This window comes from Macaca thibetana, chromosome 15 (genome assembly GCF_024542745.1).
Source record: "Macaca thibetana thibetana isolate TM-01 chromosome 15, ASM2454274v1, whole genome shotgun sequence".
Lineage (NCBI taxonomy): Eukaryota > Metazoa > Chordata > Mammalia > Primates > Cercopithecidae > Macaca > Macaca thibetana.
Genome location: NC_065592.1, coordinates 65,934,109 through 65,954,512, shown reverse-complemented (window position 1 = coordinate 65,954,512; position 20,404 = coordinate 65,934,109). Strand labels below are relative to the sequence as shown.

The 20,404-nt window shown below is 32.1% G+C and overlaps 1 protein-coding gene across 5 annotated transcripts in view; it reads right to left on the bottom strand.

Moving 5' to 3' along the window:
* Window positions 1-3,542: 3,542 nt before the first annotated feature.
* The window catches only part of ZDHHC21 (zinc finger DHHC-type palmitoyltransferase 21), a 75,160-nt gene continuing 58,298 nt past the window's right edge, over window positions 3,543-20,404 (bottom strand). For 2 of the 5 annotated variants that reach the window (XM_050759603.1, XM_050759602.1), the window contains 2 exons: window positions 12,010-12,053; window positions 3,543-11,470 (listed from right to left, as the gene is read on the bottom strand). In XM_050759603.1, coding sequence (XP_050615560.1) covers window positions 11,338-11,470; window positions 12,010-12,053 — 177 coding nt within the window. In that variant the 3' untranslated portion in view covers window positions 3,543-11,337. The other 3 variants (XR_007719580.1, XM_050759605.1, XM_050759606.1) reach the window with 3 other exon arrangements.

Below are 20,404 nucleotides of genomic sequence, written 5' to 3'. Positions count from 1 at the left end.
TTTGTATTTTTTAGTAGAGACGGGGTTTCACCGTGTTAGCCAGGATGGTCTCGATCTCCTGACCTCGTGATCCGCCCATCTCGGCCTCCCAAAGTGCTGGGATTACAGGCTTGAGCCACCGCGCCCGGCCTACATACCATGTTTAAAACAGTGTTCACCTCTGAGGAGGAAAAAGAAGATTCTACAAGGCTTTGAATACCAAAAAGTAAGGATCACTGAAGACCCTCTTAGAAGGTTCCTCCAAATTATTAGAGACTTCCAAATGTAAAAAAATGCACATGAAAAGTAAATGACAAAAATTAGAGCACTTCACAGCACAGTACCGTGCACTGACTGGATCAACATTTTCCACATTGTGGGTACTTTTCCATGATGAGAATATCAGAAATGCTTTTGAACACTGAAAAACTCTCTAAAAGCCAGACATCAAGTTACAAGTGCAGACCATCCAAACAACCTTGATACTGGTTACTCCTAAACACCATTTAAAATATGAACCTGTTTAACATAATGAGGATATCTGGTCTACACCTACAAAGCTTATACAAGTTATAAAACAAATTTCATTAACTTGTTGGTCCTGACTTCAGCTAGGATTACCCATCCATAGTTTCAATGTGGAACTATAAAACCTCCATCTCGAATTAGGTACTAAAACATTTAGTTATGGCCAGTAGCTACTTGTGGGGAGGACAGAACATGTCTAATTTTTTAAAGTTGTAAATTTCAATACTAAGAAAGATAAATATCACCCAAACCATGCTACAATGAAACTTACTACTAAAGACACACTCAAATACATATCTACAGTAATATCTGAGTGCTTGGAATTGTATATTCCAAGTTCCTAATTTCCTCAATAGTCTGGCTTTTTAAAAAAATGCAAAACACATTGCTATTTTTATTGTGTTTGATCTTTAAACAGAGGTGCTTTCTTGTTTGGAGAAGGGGCCTAATTTGAAAATACTAGTCATCCAGAGGACATACAAAGAATGTGCTTTGACTGATACAAATATTTTTTTTAAGTTAGCTTAGATGTATTTTTTTTTTTTCAAGCTAACATATCCTCTATCCTTCCTCAGTACTGTTTGCTCAGCTGGATGTCCACAGGGTCCAATTTTCCTTCCAATTGCCCTTGCACGCTAATATAATTGCTGCTCATATGGGTAATTGGTCAGCCTAGAGCAGCATTTGTATGCATTTGTTCATCTACAGTATCTGGCAACTTCTCAAATGATTTTGCATTCTTATAATAGTATCACATATTTTTAGTTTTTGCCTCTTTATAACAAGGCTAAGTAGATGTGAATCTGTAAAGGATACATATTTTAAGTGTTCAAAAGGTGGAATATACAGATACAAATTCAAATTATTTTTATGCAGTGGACGTTTCTTCTCACTTATCAGAGTAAATCAATCTAGTCTCAAAAGTATGTTGCTCTGCTCTGCCTTCCCCAATTGCATTCCTCCCCAAACAGAGCCAAATTAACTAGATTAAACCACACTTTAGCTTAAAAAAAGTGACAAGCCAGTTTCACTTAACACTGATGAAACAGTAAAAACCATTAATTTTACTAAAGCTTGTTCTTGAGCACACTTTAAATATTCTGTCTGACAAAATGGAAGTACACATAAAGCACTTCAGGTGAATTCCAGAGTTTAATAGTATATTACTAAAGAAAAGCACTTATGTGACTGTTTGAGTTGCAAGCTGAACCAGTCACTTTTTTTCATGGAACACCATTTTATACTTGAAGGAATGACTGACAAACCGCAGTTTTTCAGAGTTGGGTATTTGGCAAGCATCTTCTCAAAAATAAGTGAAGGTAACCTGTCACTTCAAGGACAACTACTGACAGTATGTGGTTGCCAATGACAAAATTCAAACTTTCATGTGAAAATCAGAATTCTGAAAAATGTAATCTGTCTCCATAAACTTAACTGCTTCCCAATACTTACTTTTCTGACAAGGTCAGTGGTAATATTAATCAATTTAATTTTATTTTGTATGGCTAAAAGCAATACTTCTGACAAGACCAGTGGTAATATTAATGAATTTAATTTTGTATGGCTAAAAGAACTTTCCAAAGTGAAAAAGAGACCAGTGGATTTTAAGAATATGAAAAGTTCCTTGGTATTGTTTCAGACTCCACATTGCAACTAACTAAACTTTAAGAAACCATCACTTGAGTATTTGTGTAGTACCAGAGAATATCCAGTTACTTGAAAAGATGATAAGAATACTCCTCCTTTTTCCAACTACGTTACCTGCACAAGATCAGACTTCTCCAGATACTTCTAACAAAATAACAATTCGATTGGTCTAATGCAGAAGCAGTATGAGACCCAACTTTCTTCTATGAAGGCAGATATGAGAGCTTTGCAGAAACATAAAATCATGGGTCTCTAAATAAAAACGTTATTTATGTTAACACGCAATGAGTTTATGTTTAAATGAATTAGCAACTATTTAAATTTTTTCCCATTTTGTTTCAAATTCTCATAGATCCTGATCAGTTTTATTTTCTATTACAATAAATACTGATAAACATAACTTACATAAGCAAAAATTATTTGGGGCCTGCAGTAATTTTTATGAATGTAATGGAGTCTTGAGACCAAAAAGTTTGAGAACAGTTGTAACTTATCACTAAGAAAACATTATTATAAATGCTAGCTAGAATCAAAACAAAGGAAATTGCAAAAGAAACAAGATTAAAGATTTATAATTCTTAAGTTTGTCAGAAGGCAGACTTTCTGACAAATCTGCTTTGACTTACCAATAGAGCAAAATTTATAGTTTTATTTGGCAAATCTATCAAATAATTTATCTACTAATCTAGGATATTTTTCAAAATTACTTTTCTGGTAATAAAAATTTTTTAAAGAATTTTAAAAATAAAGTTAAACCTCTTTCAATCTCAGGGCAGTTTCTACTAACTCACTGTTTGTAAGACCTACTGATTGATTTGTCTTTTCAGAGCTGATGATTTTTTTTGGCCAACTCATGTTTACTGGCTTTGTGACTTCTTACAAGAAAAGTAATTAGTTTAGGCTTAAGAACATTTGTCAACAAAAAACTAAGTACTCTTAGAATGTAACTTCTTAAGAGCAAAGTCTTTAATTCAATATTGCCAGATCTAAAACAGTGCCTAGATGTAAACTTAAACTTTCTGCATTTTATTGTATGTACATTATTCCCCTCAAGAAAAAATACTTCTATAAAATAGTGTCTGCCACAATAAATGTTAAATAAATTGGGTGACTGAATCCAGCCATCTGGGTCATCTCTAAGATAAATATGCCTAACTAGAAATATTGCGTTTGTCAATTTCAACCCTAGTATGTACACCTAGTTCTTTTTGAACAGTTAATGAATTTTGTGATTATGGTAGAACAATATCCTAAGACTAGTAATCATGAATAATTATCCACATTGTATAAAATGTTTTAAAGTGACCTATTACATTGGTAGTGCTGAAATCTAGAATTTGGGTTAATTTTCATAAGTAAAAAAGGTAAGATGAGAAAAACAGTCCTAGGTTTTTAAAAAATATTTATTTAAAAATAAGATTTAAAAAAATACAGTACATAATACATTTTGAGAAGTAAAAATTCCACAATTTAAATTAAAAACAATCTGCAAAGAAAATAGAAATATTACGTGAATAAAACTAAATCACTACAATAAATTAAAAACAACAACATTGTTCTTAAGGTAGATACATGGTTTGATTTTCATATTAAGAACCAGTGTAGACTTTTCATCTAAACAAATACATATCAGCTGCATGGTTCCCACTTGTCATTTTCACCCATTTTACTCCCTCAATCTATTCTTATATCCCTCAACCACTATTTTCCCAATTACCATCAGCATAAGAAATGTTGGTGAAGATTTTCTTTAAATTCTCTTAGGGGAAAGACAAGGTAAAAATAAAAGACAATGCAAGGAAAAGAGCACTCAGATCTATACATATTATGCACTGAATAATAAAATGCTTGACAAATTTAAAAACAGGATCTTCCGATGGCACTTGGAACATACTACTATCAAAATAAAAGCATTTTAGGGATATAATACTAGACAGAACTTGGGGTTCACACACAATTTTAGGAGCCTCAAAAATAACACAGATTTTGGCTATTCATTAAACTTGCCAGCCAGATCACACACAAAAAACACTAATTCCAGGGACACAAAGTGAGCTCATACAGCATGATCCATGTGTGCTCTGTCCTTCCAAGAGCCTATCTTTGTCTAATTTTTTTTCTTTAAAATGTTCATCTCTGGGAGACAGTGAATAGTGGTGAATTCTCTACTACTCAGTAACTTGAAAAAGTACTGCATTCAGCCACCCGCATTTAAACCATGCATAAACAAGCCAAATTACTCAGAATCAATATAGTGGCAACATAATCTATGGAATATTGTTGGCAGATTAGAGAGAGACAATGTTGCTTCATCTCATTAGGCTTTCAAACAAATTTTGCTTTCACCTCTAATGATTACGTTCACCTAGATATCTACATATCGTTCAAATGATCTGAAGCCACATTTCACATAAACTTCAGACTTGATTCTTTTTTTCCATTCAGAATTCACTGCAAAACCATATACTGTATCTACATTCAAGGAGAGGTTGATTTTAGCTAAGAATAATACAAAATATTTTCGAATGTGATTGTCTGCTTTTCCAATACACACACTGTCACCTTCTTGACAGAATGATTAACCATTTTAGCTGCAGTTGTAAGGACATTGAGTGTTTTGAGAGTTTTAAAGGGAAAAATTTGGAACCAAAATAGTATACACAGCAGTATTACATTTGGACAATTACATTTGAAAGGTGTTTTAAATTACGAGTACACTTAAAGGGTGTTTTTCTTCATTTTTGTAAAACGAACTACTAAGCAAAATTAGTTTTAAAAATAATCTTACCCTAACTTTCTATGTAAAGTGAGCAATCATATCCAGACTTTTTTTTTTCATTAAGTTCAATTTTCTGTTATCAGTTTTGCTTAAATCAAGGTACATATGCATTTCCTCTTGGGAAAGCATCTCTCTCTCTGTCTCTCCGTATCTCTCTCTATATATCTACACACACAGATGTACACATACATACATATGTGCACATACATATATTTTAAAGGTGGTCTTTTCTCTGTTTGCAAAGTAGACAAATGGCAATATTATTCTTTAAAGCCACTAAAGATTACACACACACACACATACACGCTGAATTCTTGATTTGTAATGAGAATGAACCCTTAACTCTTCATTTTAGTATTTTGTTTCAGTGTTCATTAAAGTGCCCAATAAGCTATATAGTTAATTTATATAAATTAAATATTAGAGTTCTTACTTTTTTATTCATTGTTGCGGAAATAAAACAACTCGTGAAAAGTGCTTCAATTATCTTTTGTAATTTCAGCCTATCAAACTACCTTTTAAAGTAGCCAAGCTATATTAAAATACAAAATTAAAATCCACACATGCCTAACTAAAAAATAGTCCAAGTGAGAAACATTTAAAATCCATTAAATTGCCACAGCAGCATGCAAAAAAAATAAGATCTGTTAATCAAACTGTTCTTAGTAACATTAAATTCTACTTTATAAACACACAATGATGTGAGAAGAAAACTCAGTCAACCCAAAAGAAAATTAACTCTTTGGTACAGGAATTAAAAATGTCACTCAATGCTAAAGTGAATAGCACCAGGATGTTTTATAGTTGTTGAGGTTATAAAACACTAACTTCAGGCACCAGTAGGTTAAAATATCATCCAATGCATACTGGCAAGGATATATAGCTTGCAATACGCAGATAAGCCTTCCCTTTAGTTAACAGCCTGCAAAATAAACCCTGTGTTTAGTCAAACAGGCAGGCGAAGCCACAAAAAAGCCCACAACTTTTGTTAAGCTATTTTGTCCACATCTTTGTTTATATATAAAGCTATCAATACCAAAAAAACCAGTGTTGAACTGTTATAAGCACGACATTACATGTTACAGATATTCAAAATACCAATACAAATGGAGACCTTCAGGGTATCAAGAACTCCAAAATATCCCAAATGTTAAAGTGAAAGCCACCCTTATATATTGTTTATTTTTCCTCTGGTGACAAAATTTTCTATATACTCAGTATCTTTTCTTTGCAATAAAGATTTCCAGAAAAGGTACCAGTTTTTTCAAACTTTGGGCAAACTATTCATTTCTCCTCTGCATTAAATAGCTGTGTTTTCCACATTATTTTTAACACTTTACGTTACCATACTCTACACAATTATAATATTTAAAACTAAAATATTTATTAAAGGCATCTGACCAACTGAAGAGAAACATCAATATAAATTCCTTAAGTTAAATAATTCAAACTAAATGTTTATATGCACTAACAACTCCTCCAATAAAAATGGTATAAATAAGAGATAAGGCTAAATGATTATAGCAAAGAGATTTTCTGATGTCAGAAACTGGCTCCAGTCAACTCTGTTGCTGAGATGCTGATTATTCATGCCCCATCTAGCCTTCTCTCCATCTTAGTAAGTTTTTGGATACTCACTACTCATTTGTACCTATTCTCTAGGATGGACAAGGCAAAAAGAACATAATAATAGTAAAAAAACTGTAATGATAATGGAAAATACCAGTAAAATCAATGACTTTTAAAATAGCATTGTTATTTCTGTTTCAAATTAGCAGGCAGTATTGCAACATCTGAAAAACTGACAAAGATGTAGTAAGTTTTGTTGTTAAAAACTGCACAATGATAATAAATCAGAGAAAAGCCACTTTCCTGAAGTTAAACCATCATCACCTCAAAAGCAGCAGAAATGCTAAATACCGATTAATAACAGAATTACAACATTGGTTCAAAACAGTTCAAGCAAGTTGGTTCTAATACTTTCTCACATTGTACTGTGGAATATTCTAGAATTCAACTGAGAATGACTAAATATAGAGCATAATGAAATTTGTGATTTATAGATAAATTCAGAGGATGATTTCTAGAGTAAAAGTTAACAAACTTGGGCATTAAATAACACATTCATTAATTATACAGTTAATACTAGCAAGTAGAACACATTAAATGTACATGGCTTATTTGCTACACTTACCAATACTTATGTTTTTTTAAAGCAGTAGTAGAGTTGTGTGAAAATCTAATATTTGTATCTATTAGCAAACTACTCAATGTTTATATGTGTGAATTTTATCAAATAAATTCTAGATATATCTATGTATATTAGAGGTCATGTCAGAAACTTATTTAATAAAGTAACTATAGGTTATTAAACTCGATAAACTTGGGCTAATCTACTGACACAGGAAGCGCAAGAGAAGCAGAGACTAAAGTCCAGAGAGAGACTAGCAGCTCTGTTAATTAATATTAATGGCATATTAAACCAGAGCTTGATACGTCGTGATTTTATAGCAATACATGTGAAAACACTTAAACTGCCCCAAGAACTAACACACAGAAAATTGTGTGGCCATAATCTAAATCAATTCACACTTCCTGGTTTGAAATGTTGTCCTAACTTAAGTCTTTATGATTAGCATTCAGAATTAATACACCCTTTGGAGCAAAACATATCACCAACTAGTTACTTGTATGGAAGTGACTTGAACGTCTAACAAAGAATAGTTATCATTAGCCATCATACTTAGAGAAAAATGCCTCTATGCATTGGCAAAAATACAATGATGTTAATTCTGACAGACGTTTTAACTCAGCTGTTACAGTGAGCACTATGTATTATGTTCTCTTTCATTATTAAAAATAAACTATGCTTTTTTCTGAAAAAGAGTTAATATGTTAACTACAATTTAAAATAGCTATTTCTAATGTTAAGCACAAATATTTTTAATACAACTCTTAAGCAAAATAGTATTTTTATTATAAAGAAACATCAGCTAACTTGCTATTTTTAACCTATAAGTCTGGGTTACAAAGTACCACTTGCTCTATAACTGAATGCCTACTGCTTGAGGGGTCCTGAACTCAGTTCATCTTTGCCTACAATCTTAAGCCTACATGAAGCCCATAAACATTTTTGTTTGAAGAAAACAACAGTGACAAATGTGATTGTTAAGGAGGTGTAACTTACAGTATCTAGGTAAAAACCTTTCATTTCCAGAAGGCCGACAAATGACTTTACTGATGTAAAAACATCCTTTAACATACATTTTGCTTAAAATCAAATAGAACGTTTATAAAGAAATACTTCAGTCCAACATACATATTACATCAGTAATCTTACTGCTCACGATTATTTTCTAATGCCCAACACCTTTAGTTGTTTTCATAGTTATCCAGAATACATAATAAATTGGCTACTAAAACTATAGATATAACTCTGGGAAAGGTAAAAAAAAAAAAAAAAAAAAAAAAAAGAACAAAGAAAAGAAAAGGATAAGTATACAAAGAATCATTAATCTCTTAGTTATTTAAGGCATAAGTCAGTAAAAAAAAATCATTTCAAAACTGAGTAAAATAAACTAAATGTAGTTTTTTAGATATTCATTAAAACACAGTAAATGCTTGGTTGTCTTTGTAGCTACAATACATTTCTATGTTTTGTAATAAATTGGTCATTTTAAAGTAACAGCTTTTCCAATTCTAAGGAATTACTCTGCCAAAGTAAGGTTTAAAATAAAATACATAAAATAGCTTAGTTTATCTTAATCTAATATAAATTTGTGATTGACAGCAAGAATATAATGGGAACGAACACAAACGAAGCAAAGCAGTCATCACATTCTACGAACTAGAAATAACATCATAAAAACATGTTCATTTTCATAAAATTTTACATTTTTGTACATATACTCCTAAGTTTATACTTTTGATATGTTCAGAATGTGGCTATACTATTTACTTATGGGGCAGTAAATCTTTAGAGCCAGTATAATTACATCAATTAGCCAAAAGAGGGCGCAGAAGGAACACCAGTAGATATGCTTAGGAAACTGACAGTTGGTTTTTCTCTAGTGTAGTCTAACAAGAATTAACAATACCCACAGGAGGGTTAGGTATGCTAACTGGGGAATACTGAAAGTCACAGTGTAAGTATATATAGACATACTTTAATATACATTCTTATGTAAATATACTGATAGATAGCATTTCTGCCATTCAAATAAAATAAGCGTATGCTTTTCTAGTGTATTAGTGTGTAGTCCAATAATTTAAGAGAACTGACTACAGAGTGATCAGGACCAGGAAAGGTAAAGAGGAAGAAGGAAAAGAATATGTCCTAGAAGTGGTAAATCTAGGAAAAATAAGAACACAAATCATCACAGTGGGAAAGAGACCCCGCCCAATACCTTTCAGTGTACCTACTGCTACTACAGGAAGTATAAATCAGCTACAAAGTTCTTTAGGGGATCTTCACTTGGTTCTGCTGTTTTCTCAAGGTCCTTATTTGAAAGGAATGTATACAATATAAGGCATTCAACTGATATCTACCTACATTATCTATATATTACTTCCTTATAAAAGTTCTGTCACCAGGCCAAATGGTGGCCAAATAGCTTGCACAAATTCCAACCCATTTGCCTGACATTAACATTCTAATTTTGTGTTTCACTAAGCTTTATAAATATATTTCTTCTATTTAATTTACTACGTCTCTTTTCAGTACCAATAAATACGTTCATCTGCCACTTCGGAGTTTGTAAGTAATAAAGTATTCCAATTAGAACATGAAAAACATGATATTGACATCTCTGAGAAGTACTTACTCTATTATTTCAGAATATGCTACAAGATATTTACAATTTCTGAAAGAACTAACCACAGTATAGCCAACTGGCTAACAATGGTAACCTTCTGTTTAATTATTTCCCAGGTATTGTTCCTTACTTTCAAAATTAACTAAAAGGAAAATATTAGCATGGTTCATGAACAGTAGACTTTTTCAATCTTCTCTTCAAGGGAAAGACTGTGAGTACATAAATTTTTTAAAAAGATATATGCGTTTTGCAGTATTCTAATGGAAAAAAATCAAAAGCTGAGTTTTCAAAGCATACTAAATGTCTTTTCATACAAATGTTCTATGCCTTGCGAGAGAACATCACTATTAGTAATTTACATTTGTATAAGGTTAATGATAAACACAGATCATTGTATTTTCTTATTTTAGGGTCACTTCCTAACACTAGCTACTAGTAAAAGGTCTCTCAATGCAAATTAGAGCCGGCCAATTAAAATTTAATTTGAATTTAGGGATTATTAAAGGTAAACAAAGTTAGTGACTTTTTTCAGTAGTAGCTTCCTATAAATAAAATTTCTATATGAGTTGGCCAATATATATAAACCTTCAATGTGAAATTTTACATCTACTAGTACATAAATAAAAGTAAAAAGTATAATCTTTTCAAAAGCACAATATTCCTCTTTATACTGTACATTACGTATTATCTAGTTATACCAGTATTTTAAAAACATATGCATTCTAATATAACTGCACTAGAAAAGGTAATTGTGAAGTTATTGCAAATTCTCTCCCCTTTTTGCTCATTAAAATCTTAGGGTAAAATAGGAATACATGCCCACAGGTCAGGAGTTCTCCTGGGAGCAAATATTTCAATCACAATCAATAATTACAACAGTAATGGTGAAAACTGAAAAATTATTGTGAAAAAGTTTTTAACATTTCCTTTATAGTAAGGTAGGTAGTTGGTGTTTTACTTCAGTGGTCCTTTAATGTTGGTTTTGGTGAAGAAAAAAGAAGAAAATATAAGAAAGCCACTCCTAAGAAACCAATGCCCATTTTTTGTTGCTGCTGTTCACTCCTATTGCTGCTGCATTTTTAAAAATGTTGCAGCACATTTAAAAGGAAAGGTTATTTTAAATTGGATTTGAAAAAGAAAATTTACCTACATTATAAGAAGGTGTATCAACTTTTGTAAAACCTGAATAATTAAACTTAGATTTGGTTACTGTTTAAAAGTGAAAATTTTAAAAAAACATCTGAAATTTACCACAAATTAGAATCTGTAACACTGTCAGTACTAAAAGAAATTATGTACAATTATTTCATCCTAATCACTGCCTTTTGAGTTTAATAACAAAAGCATTTAAATAAATCCCTGTGGAAAGCTAATTTGAAAGTAAACATGCTTTAAAACTTAAATATAGATCTTGTATTAGTCCCACAACAGGATCAAGATCACTATTAACATAAAGCCTGGGGCACATTATGATGCCTAAGATTGGTGGGTGGATTTTAATTGACTTGAAGACTGTCATAGTTCTATTATCATAAAACCTGTAACGCATTTCCAGCATGGAGGACCCATCTGTGCCCACCATCCATCTGTTTAGACATGATTGGCAAAGTGGTAGGGAACTCGCAGTGGTTGCCTCTGCCTGAAAGGAATGAACCACAGGATCTTCCAACGAGTGCCAAAAACTTCTGAGAAGGTCTGCTGCCATGGCTTTCGGGGCCTCGATCTACAGAAGACAGCATTATTAGTGAAAGACAGCACTCCCATGGTGCACTTCAGTCAGCTAAAACAATACAGGTTGGCTGGGGATCCATTACTGGACTCTGATGAATTGTGTCCCAGCATCATAAATACAGCTTTTCTTTCATTATGGCATGCAGCTGAGTTTTAACTCTGGATAGCAGATATTGTATCTGTGTCGTCAATCAACCGAGCACAACTTTTGAAGCAGAGGAAAATCTCAGGATTAACAGAATGTGTGTCAACAACACAGTAGCAAATCTCTTTTGATGTACTTTCAGGACAAATAATTTAACTTACTTTAGTTAGACAAGGCGCGAGAATGATCAGCATTTTAGTGTGAAAATTATCATGGCTGGAAAACCCCTACTGTAAGACTGGGGTAGGCTTGTCTAGCACAGGCCTCAGACAAGGCACCAAAAAAAGCCATCATTATATTATCTTTTACTACATGCACATATTTCTCAAATATGTCCAGTTCTTTCCATTTTTAAATAATACTATATACTTCAGTTTTATACTTACATATCTTCACAACAGTTTGACATCTTTTCAATAGATGTTGTATCCTATTAAAAAAAAAAAATTACATTCAGATGTAACAAAGTCATTAAGTCTTTATTCTGTATCCATTCTATGATGTTTTTAATCTTATTCCAAGAATATTCTAAAGATTTAAACAGTTTATATATGAGTATTATGAATTTTAAATGATCTTTCATACATTGCTGGAATCCCCTTGGAAAAACAAAATCAACATTATATTACGCAAAAAAAAACCTATTTAAATACAAAAACCTCACAAAAATTGTGAGAGTATCACTTCATTAAAATATAACCTTTTATTACACTTGCTTTCTTGATGATTCCTCTGAAAGTCTACAATCTACTTTCAATTTAACTGTTAGTGAATATGCATTAAAAAATAAATAGTAAAATGACATATGAAATAAACTAATGAACAGAAAACTGCCTAAGAGAGTGCTACTGGTTCTAGGTTTCTGTAAACAACAACAAAATTCAACAAGGCAATCTATGAATTTGCCATATTACAACATCTATTATTCTGAAAACTAAACTGACCAGAGTTCTTTTTTAGCAGAAAAATAACCTTTTTCATAATATAATTTCCTAATTGTATGCTTTCTATGAGGCTCTAACATAAATATGTAAAAAAAACCAAAAACCAAAAAACAAAAAACATTTCAACAAACAGAAGATCGCTTCTAGAAATGCTGGTTTAATTTGTGTTATCAGAAGACTTATCATTAGACTGGTAAATTGTTATAAGTAATAGCCAAATAATCAAAATACAAATTACACAATCTTATTTTTAGGTATTTATTTGTATTTTAAATATACTTTGAAACAGTGCAAAAGAGTACATTCATTCAAATACACCAAAAGCTGGAGAAGTTTTCCTCTTTTTATCCCTTACTTTACCTTAACACTTTGTTTACACATAGGTAGACTTATTAAGCAGTACGATTCATGCGAACACTTGTGGCTACAAGTAAAATCCCAAGAACTTATTTGGCTGTAAAACTTTTCCAGTGATGCTAATAAACAGCACTTTCATTCAAAAACAACTCTTTAGAGATGTTAAATAAATAGTTCATAATATTAAATTCTCATTATGAATAGTTGCATAACTACAGTTAGCCTATATAAGAGAAAACTGATCTACTTTTAAGATAACTAATAACCAATAACAGAGTTTCATTTACAGATTTTCCAGGAATTTTTTAAAAGTTATAGATTAGCTACATATTCTATATTCATTAGTTTTCCTATGAAGCTTTGTAATTCAAGGTATCCAGTGACAATTCTATTAATAATTAACCTTTCTCAGCTCTGTTGTAATTTCCTCAAAATGTCTTACTTTATGAAAACACAGTCTACAAACATATGAGAAAATTGATTAGGGTCTCAGAGGAAATTTGGGCTTCAGGTTCCACATTTGTAAAGGAGGTAAGTGAAGTCATTTTAATTGTTTCTTAGAGTTTTGATAGTGACACATTGTTCCAAAGCAATTAAAACAGCTTGTGCAAAAGTACAAAGAAAAAGATGAGATAGAAGTCAAAGAGAAAGATGAAATAGAATAGCTATTAGGAAACGTATATGAATGGCCTAAGATCGCAGATGTGGACAACACTTAAAAACTATACAGTATTCCATGGTGTATAAGGCAAATGCAAGGTCAGACTACTCTCACCAGCTAAGATTAAGGGCAATTTTTACTGTGCAGAAATTACAACTTGCTTATAATCCTAAGGGATTTATTGGTGGCATTAAAAAAATCTACTTTAAAGATTTCAGATTTAGATTTCATACAGAAAAAGCTTTTATTTTCAAGTGTTTTTGATACCTTTCTTGAATCTGTTTTGGGAAATAACTAGAATACTATCTATCAAATCATCATAAGCATGGTTATTCGGTTATTCTTTCAAACAATGTGATGTTTACCATTACTTTATGAGTAGGATTTGTGAGGTTGGCCAAAATAGGCTATTTTTTTCCTCTAGAAATGGCAAATGCTCATCTCTCTGTAATTCTGCTATCCAGAATACTGTTATAAGTACAATTTGTGTTTTGGTAACCAAACATATCATCAAGTTTTTGCACTGGTGCTTACATATAACATACCCAGAGCAATACAAATTAGGTTATCACATTCACTAGCAGGACAGAAACAGCAAACTAGAAGAGGACAGGAGTTACTACTATCAAGAATACGAAAAACCACAAGTTATCCTCAAGTGTCAAAATAAGTTTAATATATTTTTGGAATAAAAAAACACTAAAATAATTAAAATATTTTGATGCAGATAACTTCATTCGATACTAAGGACTCAACACAGTGCTCATCATGAAAGGACCAATAAGATAACTATTATCCTCAAGGAGTTTAAATACAAAGTATAAGTTCTTAGTTATATGTAAAACTCAGCTATCCAAAGAAATTCATTTGTCCAGGAATGATAACAAACAAGTTTTTACTATGTGTTGTCTATAAGAACACTTTTATTTATAAATATTTACACCTTGATTACAGTCTAATGATCAAAATATCTAAGACTTTCCTCAGTCTACATGACCAAGATATATGAGAATGATGTACTATTTTAAAAGCTGGACGTCCTTAAAAATAATGAACTAGAAACAGCAAGACATACAGAAATATAGGCCCTACCTATTTTATCTAATATTTTATCTTCTGATGGGTGGTCTTACCTAAGAAATTATTTTTCAGGCCTAGTCTAAAAAGTTATGTTGACTATTGAAACTGCATCCTAAGTAATAAAATTATACCTGGAATGGGGGGGGAAGTTCCTAAGAGAAAGGGAGAAAGTGGTATCTCTTGGCTTGATGTTAGGAAAATGAGAGGTTGCAAGGGGGGCGGGATAAAGAGCAAGAATTTATCACCAGAGGTTTCCTGGTTAACAGACCTGAGAACCCAGTCCTCTTGGCATAGAGCGCTTGATGATACAATCCATCCAACTAACTCATCCTGTTTTGAGTTCATTCTCACCAAGCAACACTTTGCCACATATGTTGTCATACAGGAGAAAGAATGTGCTGAAGAGTCCTTTGGCACACCTGACAATCGCACATAAAGGAATAAACAATCTGTTATATGACTATCTCTTTTGAGTCTGGAAGTAAGAGCCATTGCCTCTGGACCTGTTTAACCCTGCAAACAATTTCAAAATGGAGTTTCTAGATCTGCCAAACTGCAGACCTGAGGAAAGTAAAACAATTATTTTTGTTAGACTCCTTGAAAACAGTTCAATCTAATCTCAGTTATCCCCTGCATTCTTTATTATTATAGATCTCGTTGATGCTTCTAAGTCTGCTACACATAGTCACCTAATGACTCTATGGTGATTTAATCTAGAGCTTAAAACACTGTTCTATACACAAAATCAACTCAAAATGGATCAAAAACTTCAATTAAGACCTGATCCTATGAAACTACTGGAAGAAAACATGGAGGAAATGCTTTATGACATTGCCTGGATAAAGATTTTTTAGGTAAGAAATAAAAAACAAAGGCAACAAAAACAAAAATAGAGAAATGAGATTACATCAAACAAAAAAGCTCTGCGCAGCAAAGGAAACAACACAGTGAATGGCTGGGTGCGGTGGCTCACGCCTGTAATTACAGGACTTTGGGAGGCCGAGGCAGGTGGATTGCTTGAGGCCAGGAGTTCAAGACCAGCACAGCCAATATAGTGAGGCCCTGTCTCTACAAAAACAAAAGAAAGACCTTTAAAAAAATAGAAGGTATGGCATGGTGGCATGTGCCTGTAGTCCTCGCTACTCAGGGGACTTAGGTGGGAAGTTTGCTTGAGCCCAGAAGTTCAAGGCTGCAGTGAGCTAGGATCATGCCACTGCACTCCAGCTTAGGTGATAGAGTGAAATCCCATCTCTTAAAAAAAAAATACATTGAAGAAACAACCTAAAGAATGGAAGAAAATCTCTGCAACTATACATCTGACAAGGGGGTAATACACAGAATACATAAGGAACACAAACAACTCAACAGAAAAATAAAAGAGAGAGAAAAGAAAAAAAATCTGATTCTAAAATAGAGAAAAGATTATACAAATGACCAACAGGTATATGAGGAAATGTTCAACACCACTGGTCATCAGAGAAACGTAAATTAAAAACCATAATGGGAAATCATGTCATCCCAGCTAGAATTATCCCAGGGTATTATCAAAAAATACAAAAGGTAAATGTTGGCAAGGATGTGGAGAAAAGGGAACCCTTACACAGCCTGGGGAAGAAACCTTACTCCTGTTGGGGAAAATGTAAATCCATACAGCCATTATAAAAAAACAGTATGGAGGCACCTCAAAAAGTTAAAAATAAAACTTCTGTATGATCCAGAAATCACAGCACTGGGTACACAGTCAGCCCTCCATATTTGTTGGTTCTGTAGCTGTGATTCAATCAACCATGGATCAAAAACATTTTAAGAAAAACTATTTTTAAAAATTAAAAAAATACAGATAAAAATAATATAGTTTAACAACTATTTACATAGTATTTACACTGTATTGGGTATTATAAATAATCTAGAGGTGATTTATAGTATAAGGGAAGATGTCCATAGTTTATAAGCAAATACTATACCATTTTACAAAAGGAACAGGAGCATCAGTGGATTCCGATATCCCTGTGGGGTCCAGAAATCAATCCCCTACGGAGAGTGAGGGACAACTGTATATTCAAAGGAATAAAATCAGTATGTCAAACTTCCATGCTTATTGCAGCACTCTTCACAATAGCCAAGATATGGAATCAACCTGTGTCTAACAGCAGATGAATAAAGTAAATATGGTATATATACATACTGGAATACTAATCAGTCATAAAAAAGAATGAAGTATGATCATTTGCGATCACATGGATAAATGAAATAAGCCAGTTACAGAAAGACAAATACTGACTGTTCTCACTCATATGTAGAATCTTTAAAAAGTTGATCTCATAGAATTATGAACAGAACAGTAGTTAGCAGAGACTGGGGAGGGTAGAAAGAAGGGAAGGATGGGGAAGAGGATGGTCAATGAGTACAAAGTTACAATTAGAAAGGAGTAATAAATTGTGGTGTTCTATTGCACAGCAGTGTGATTACAGTCAACAAGAAGGTACTGTTTATCTCAGAACAGCTTGAATATAGGATTTCGGATGTTCTCACCAAAAATAAACCATAAATGTTTGAAGTGATGGATAAGTTCATTACTGATTTGATCATTACATTATGTATAAAAATATTGAAACATCACATTGTACCCCGTAAATATGTACAATTATTATATATCAATTAAAAATTAAAAAATTGAAAACACTACTCAGGCAAGTGTTTCACAATTCGAGATTTGCCTGTTTTATCTATTACTAATTTATATTAATTCTAAGAAAGACTTTCATTTCACTTCTTAGCACCTCTGATTAGTTATGAACAGTAGCTCATTTAACTTTAAATTTTTCCATAGCACTTAATTAGCAGCACATATTGTACAAAATGGTCAACTTAATATAAATTTGTGGCACTAAACTAACTGGACATGAAGAAATAGCATGATTCCTTATTTTTAGTTTTGTTTTCAATCAAAAGAGGGAAATGTTCTGTTAATCTCAGCTCTCTCTGTCTTCCTTTTAAGTCAGAACTACTTTCCTCACTTCAAATGAATGGTTCTTTAAGCACCCATTTCCAACAAAAGACCAGCTATGTCTTTTATTAGGGATCTGAAGTTCACATAAACATCTAATCAATCATAGAACAAAAGTGAGAAGGCAACAGATCTTATATTTATAGACACTGAAAATCTCTTTCCAAAATAATCCCCCCACTTCTCTTAATCACGCCACTTTCTGACTATACAACCTAAAGAAAATTGCTAAAACTCCATACCTCCATTTCCAAATAATAACCCTTACCTCATAGGTTTTTGTGGGGATTAAATGAGTTAATAATGTCAAAACTCCTTAAACTCCTCAATAAATGGCAGTCTTAGATTTTAGTGATATTGCCTACTACCTACTTTCTGAGACAGCTTGGAAATAAATACCTCAATTACCTCAAAATGTAACTTTTCAACATTATGTTTAAACACACAAACAAGTGGTTTTATAATGAAAAATAAAACAATAGAGACTACAAGAGACTACACATATAAAATCCTATGCCCTCTAAGAGCTTGTAATCCAGTTGAAAAAACAAGTCCTAAACACGTAAACCATGATGCATTTATTCATTTATTCATCTATCAAAAATTTACTAAGTATCTATTATGACACAGTCCTTAGCATCATGGAACTTACAATCTAGTAAAAGTAGTCAAGTATACAAGAAATAATTATATAGGAATATAGAGAGAAAGCCAGCGAGGATGATTATACACAATAATGTTTTCTATAAATAAGTCTTGCACTAATTAGAATATTTGGAACAGCTGAAAAACTATGTTTATAATCAAAACTCAAATTTAACTACTCTTACACTTTTAACACCAAAATTATACTTTGATAAGATTTTTGGTTATTAGTAGAAATAAGATGGGTACTTAATATGCCCCTTTCGCTGAGATTCAGGGAATAACGTATCAATAAAATGTACATAAATTATTGTGCTGAAATACCATAAGCAAACCATAAATATAAGATTCACTGCTTTCTGCAATCCTATGTTTTAATGTCAGATTGAATATTTGTGTGGATTTAAATCATGAAATATAAAATGAATGTCTAGGAAAAATGGTTAGTAAAAGGAAAACCCATAAATGTTTACTTTTCTTACCAACATTTTTTAAGCATCTATTTAATCACTCAAGCAATTAGTAGTGATTTAAGAACATACAAATTATAGAAAAAGATTTGTTTTTAATTACTTTTATCAAAAATACTTCAAAGCAGTTTACTACACTGAGCAAAGAGAAATTATGCAATATAAATATGCTTTTACATAGGAACATGTGTATGGTAAAGAGTAATCCAATTCCACACATCACAATTATCAAAATAATTTTGATAATTCTTTTTCAGAAACAGTATTTCATGTAAGTATGAAATGTAACTTGGTATTTAAACAAATGCCCTTGGCAAGGGGGAACCTACTTTTTAATAAACTTATCATATACAAAATTCTAAAAAATATTACACCCAATTTTACTGTATGACATTAAAAGCATATTTAAAAAGAAGGGACATTTTAAATTTTAATTAACTTTCTGGATTTTAAAAAAGCTATAAAATCTTTCATATAATATTACTATTACTATATTAGAAATACATTTATTTTGTTTTTATCAAGCAAAAATTCAGAGGAAAACAAAAATGGTATACAGAGCTTCCTTTATAGAAGTATAAGTGAGCTGGGGTCAATATAATTAGCACTGATGTTCATGTCTGCAATGCTGACCTGGAGTTGGGCAGATCAAACATAATTGTTATAAAGAGTTTACTGAATGCTGTTAATTCAAAACAACTTGGCAGAATACTAGGCAAAATTTATAGGGATTAATAATTTCAGGACTACATTTCTGTGTATAGATTAAAAGGCAAGTAAATCAACTAATTGATTAGTAAAATGATGTTTAGTAGTCTCCTTTAAACTGATTTAACATTTTGAACATAAGATACTTTTCATTGAGTAAGATAACCACCTTAAAATGGTCACCCCTGCATTTATGATTTCTCCTGTAGTTACCTAAGTAAATATTAACTTTATGAGTTAAATACGAGCCAGTATTTTGGGGAGAAAATATTTTCTTCTTAATTTGAAAAGCTTTGATTTAAGCTATCTTCAGCAATTCAAATAGACTCCAACAATAGTACCTGTGAAACCAAATGCAAAAATCACTATATTTTTGTTTGAGAATTTACTCTCTTTCAAAATTGCAACTAAATACATCTGTCTCACCCTACCCCCAACCTCACCACAACTGAGAAAATCTCCAGAGACATCATCAAAAGCTTACACTATTATATAAACTTCACAGAGCCCAGAAAACAAAAATGCTTGTATATAAAATTTAGATAAACTGTCAGAGCAGTGTCATGGTACACAATAGCTCACTGTCAAAACCTCACCAGAATGTGCTGTACCAGCTGTTACAGCACTTCTTGATTAACTCTCTCCAAGCCCAGTGACTGAAAACATGACAAATACAATCATCCAGCACTATCAGTATTGGCGCTCATCAGAATGGACATTATTGTTGGCTATGTGTGAACTACTGCTCAATAATTCAGACAACATCAATTACATTAATAACATCACTATCCATTTCATTCAGAAACAGAAAAAAAAAAAAACAGGCTAAACAGTCTGAAGTCTAAAAAATAATTTGACTAACCTGTTTCCCTTAGAAGTAGATTGATTTGAAAACATTTTTATTTCAAT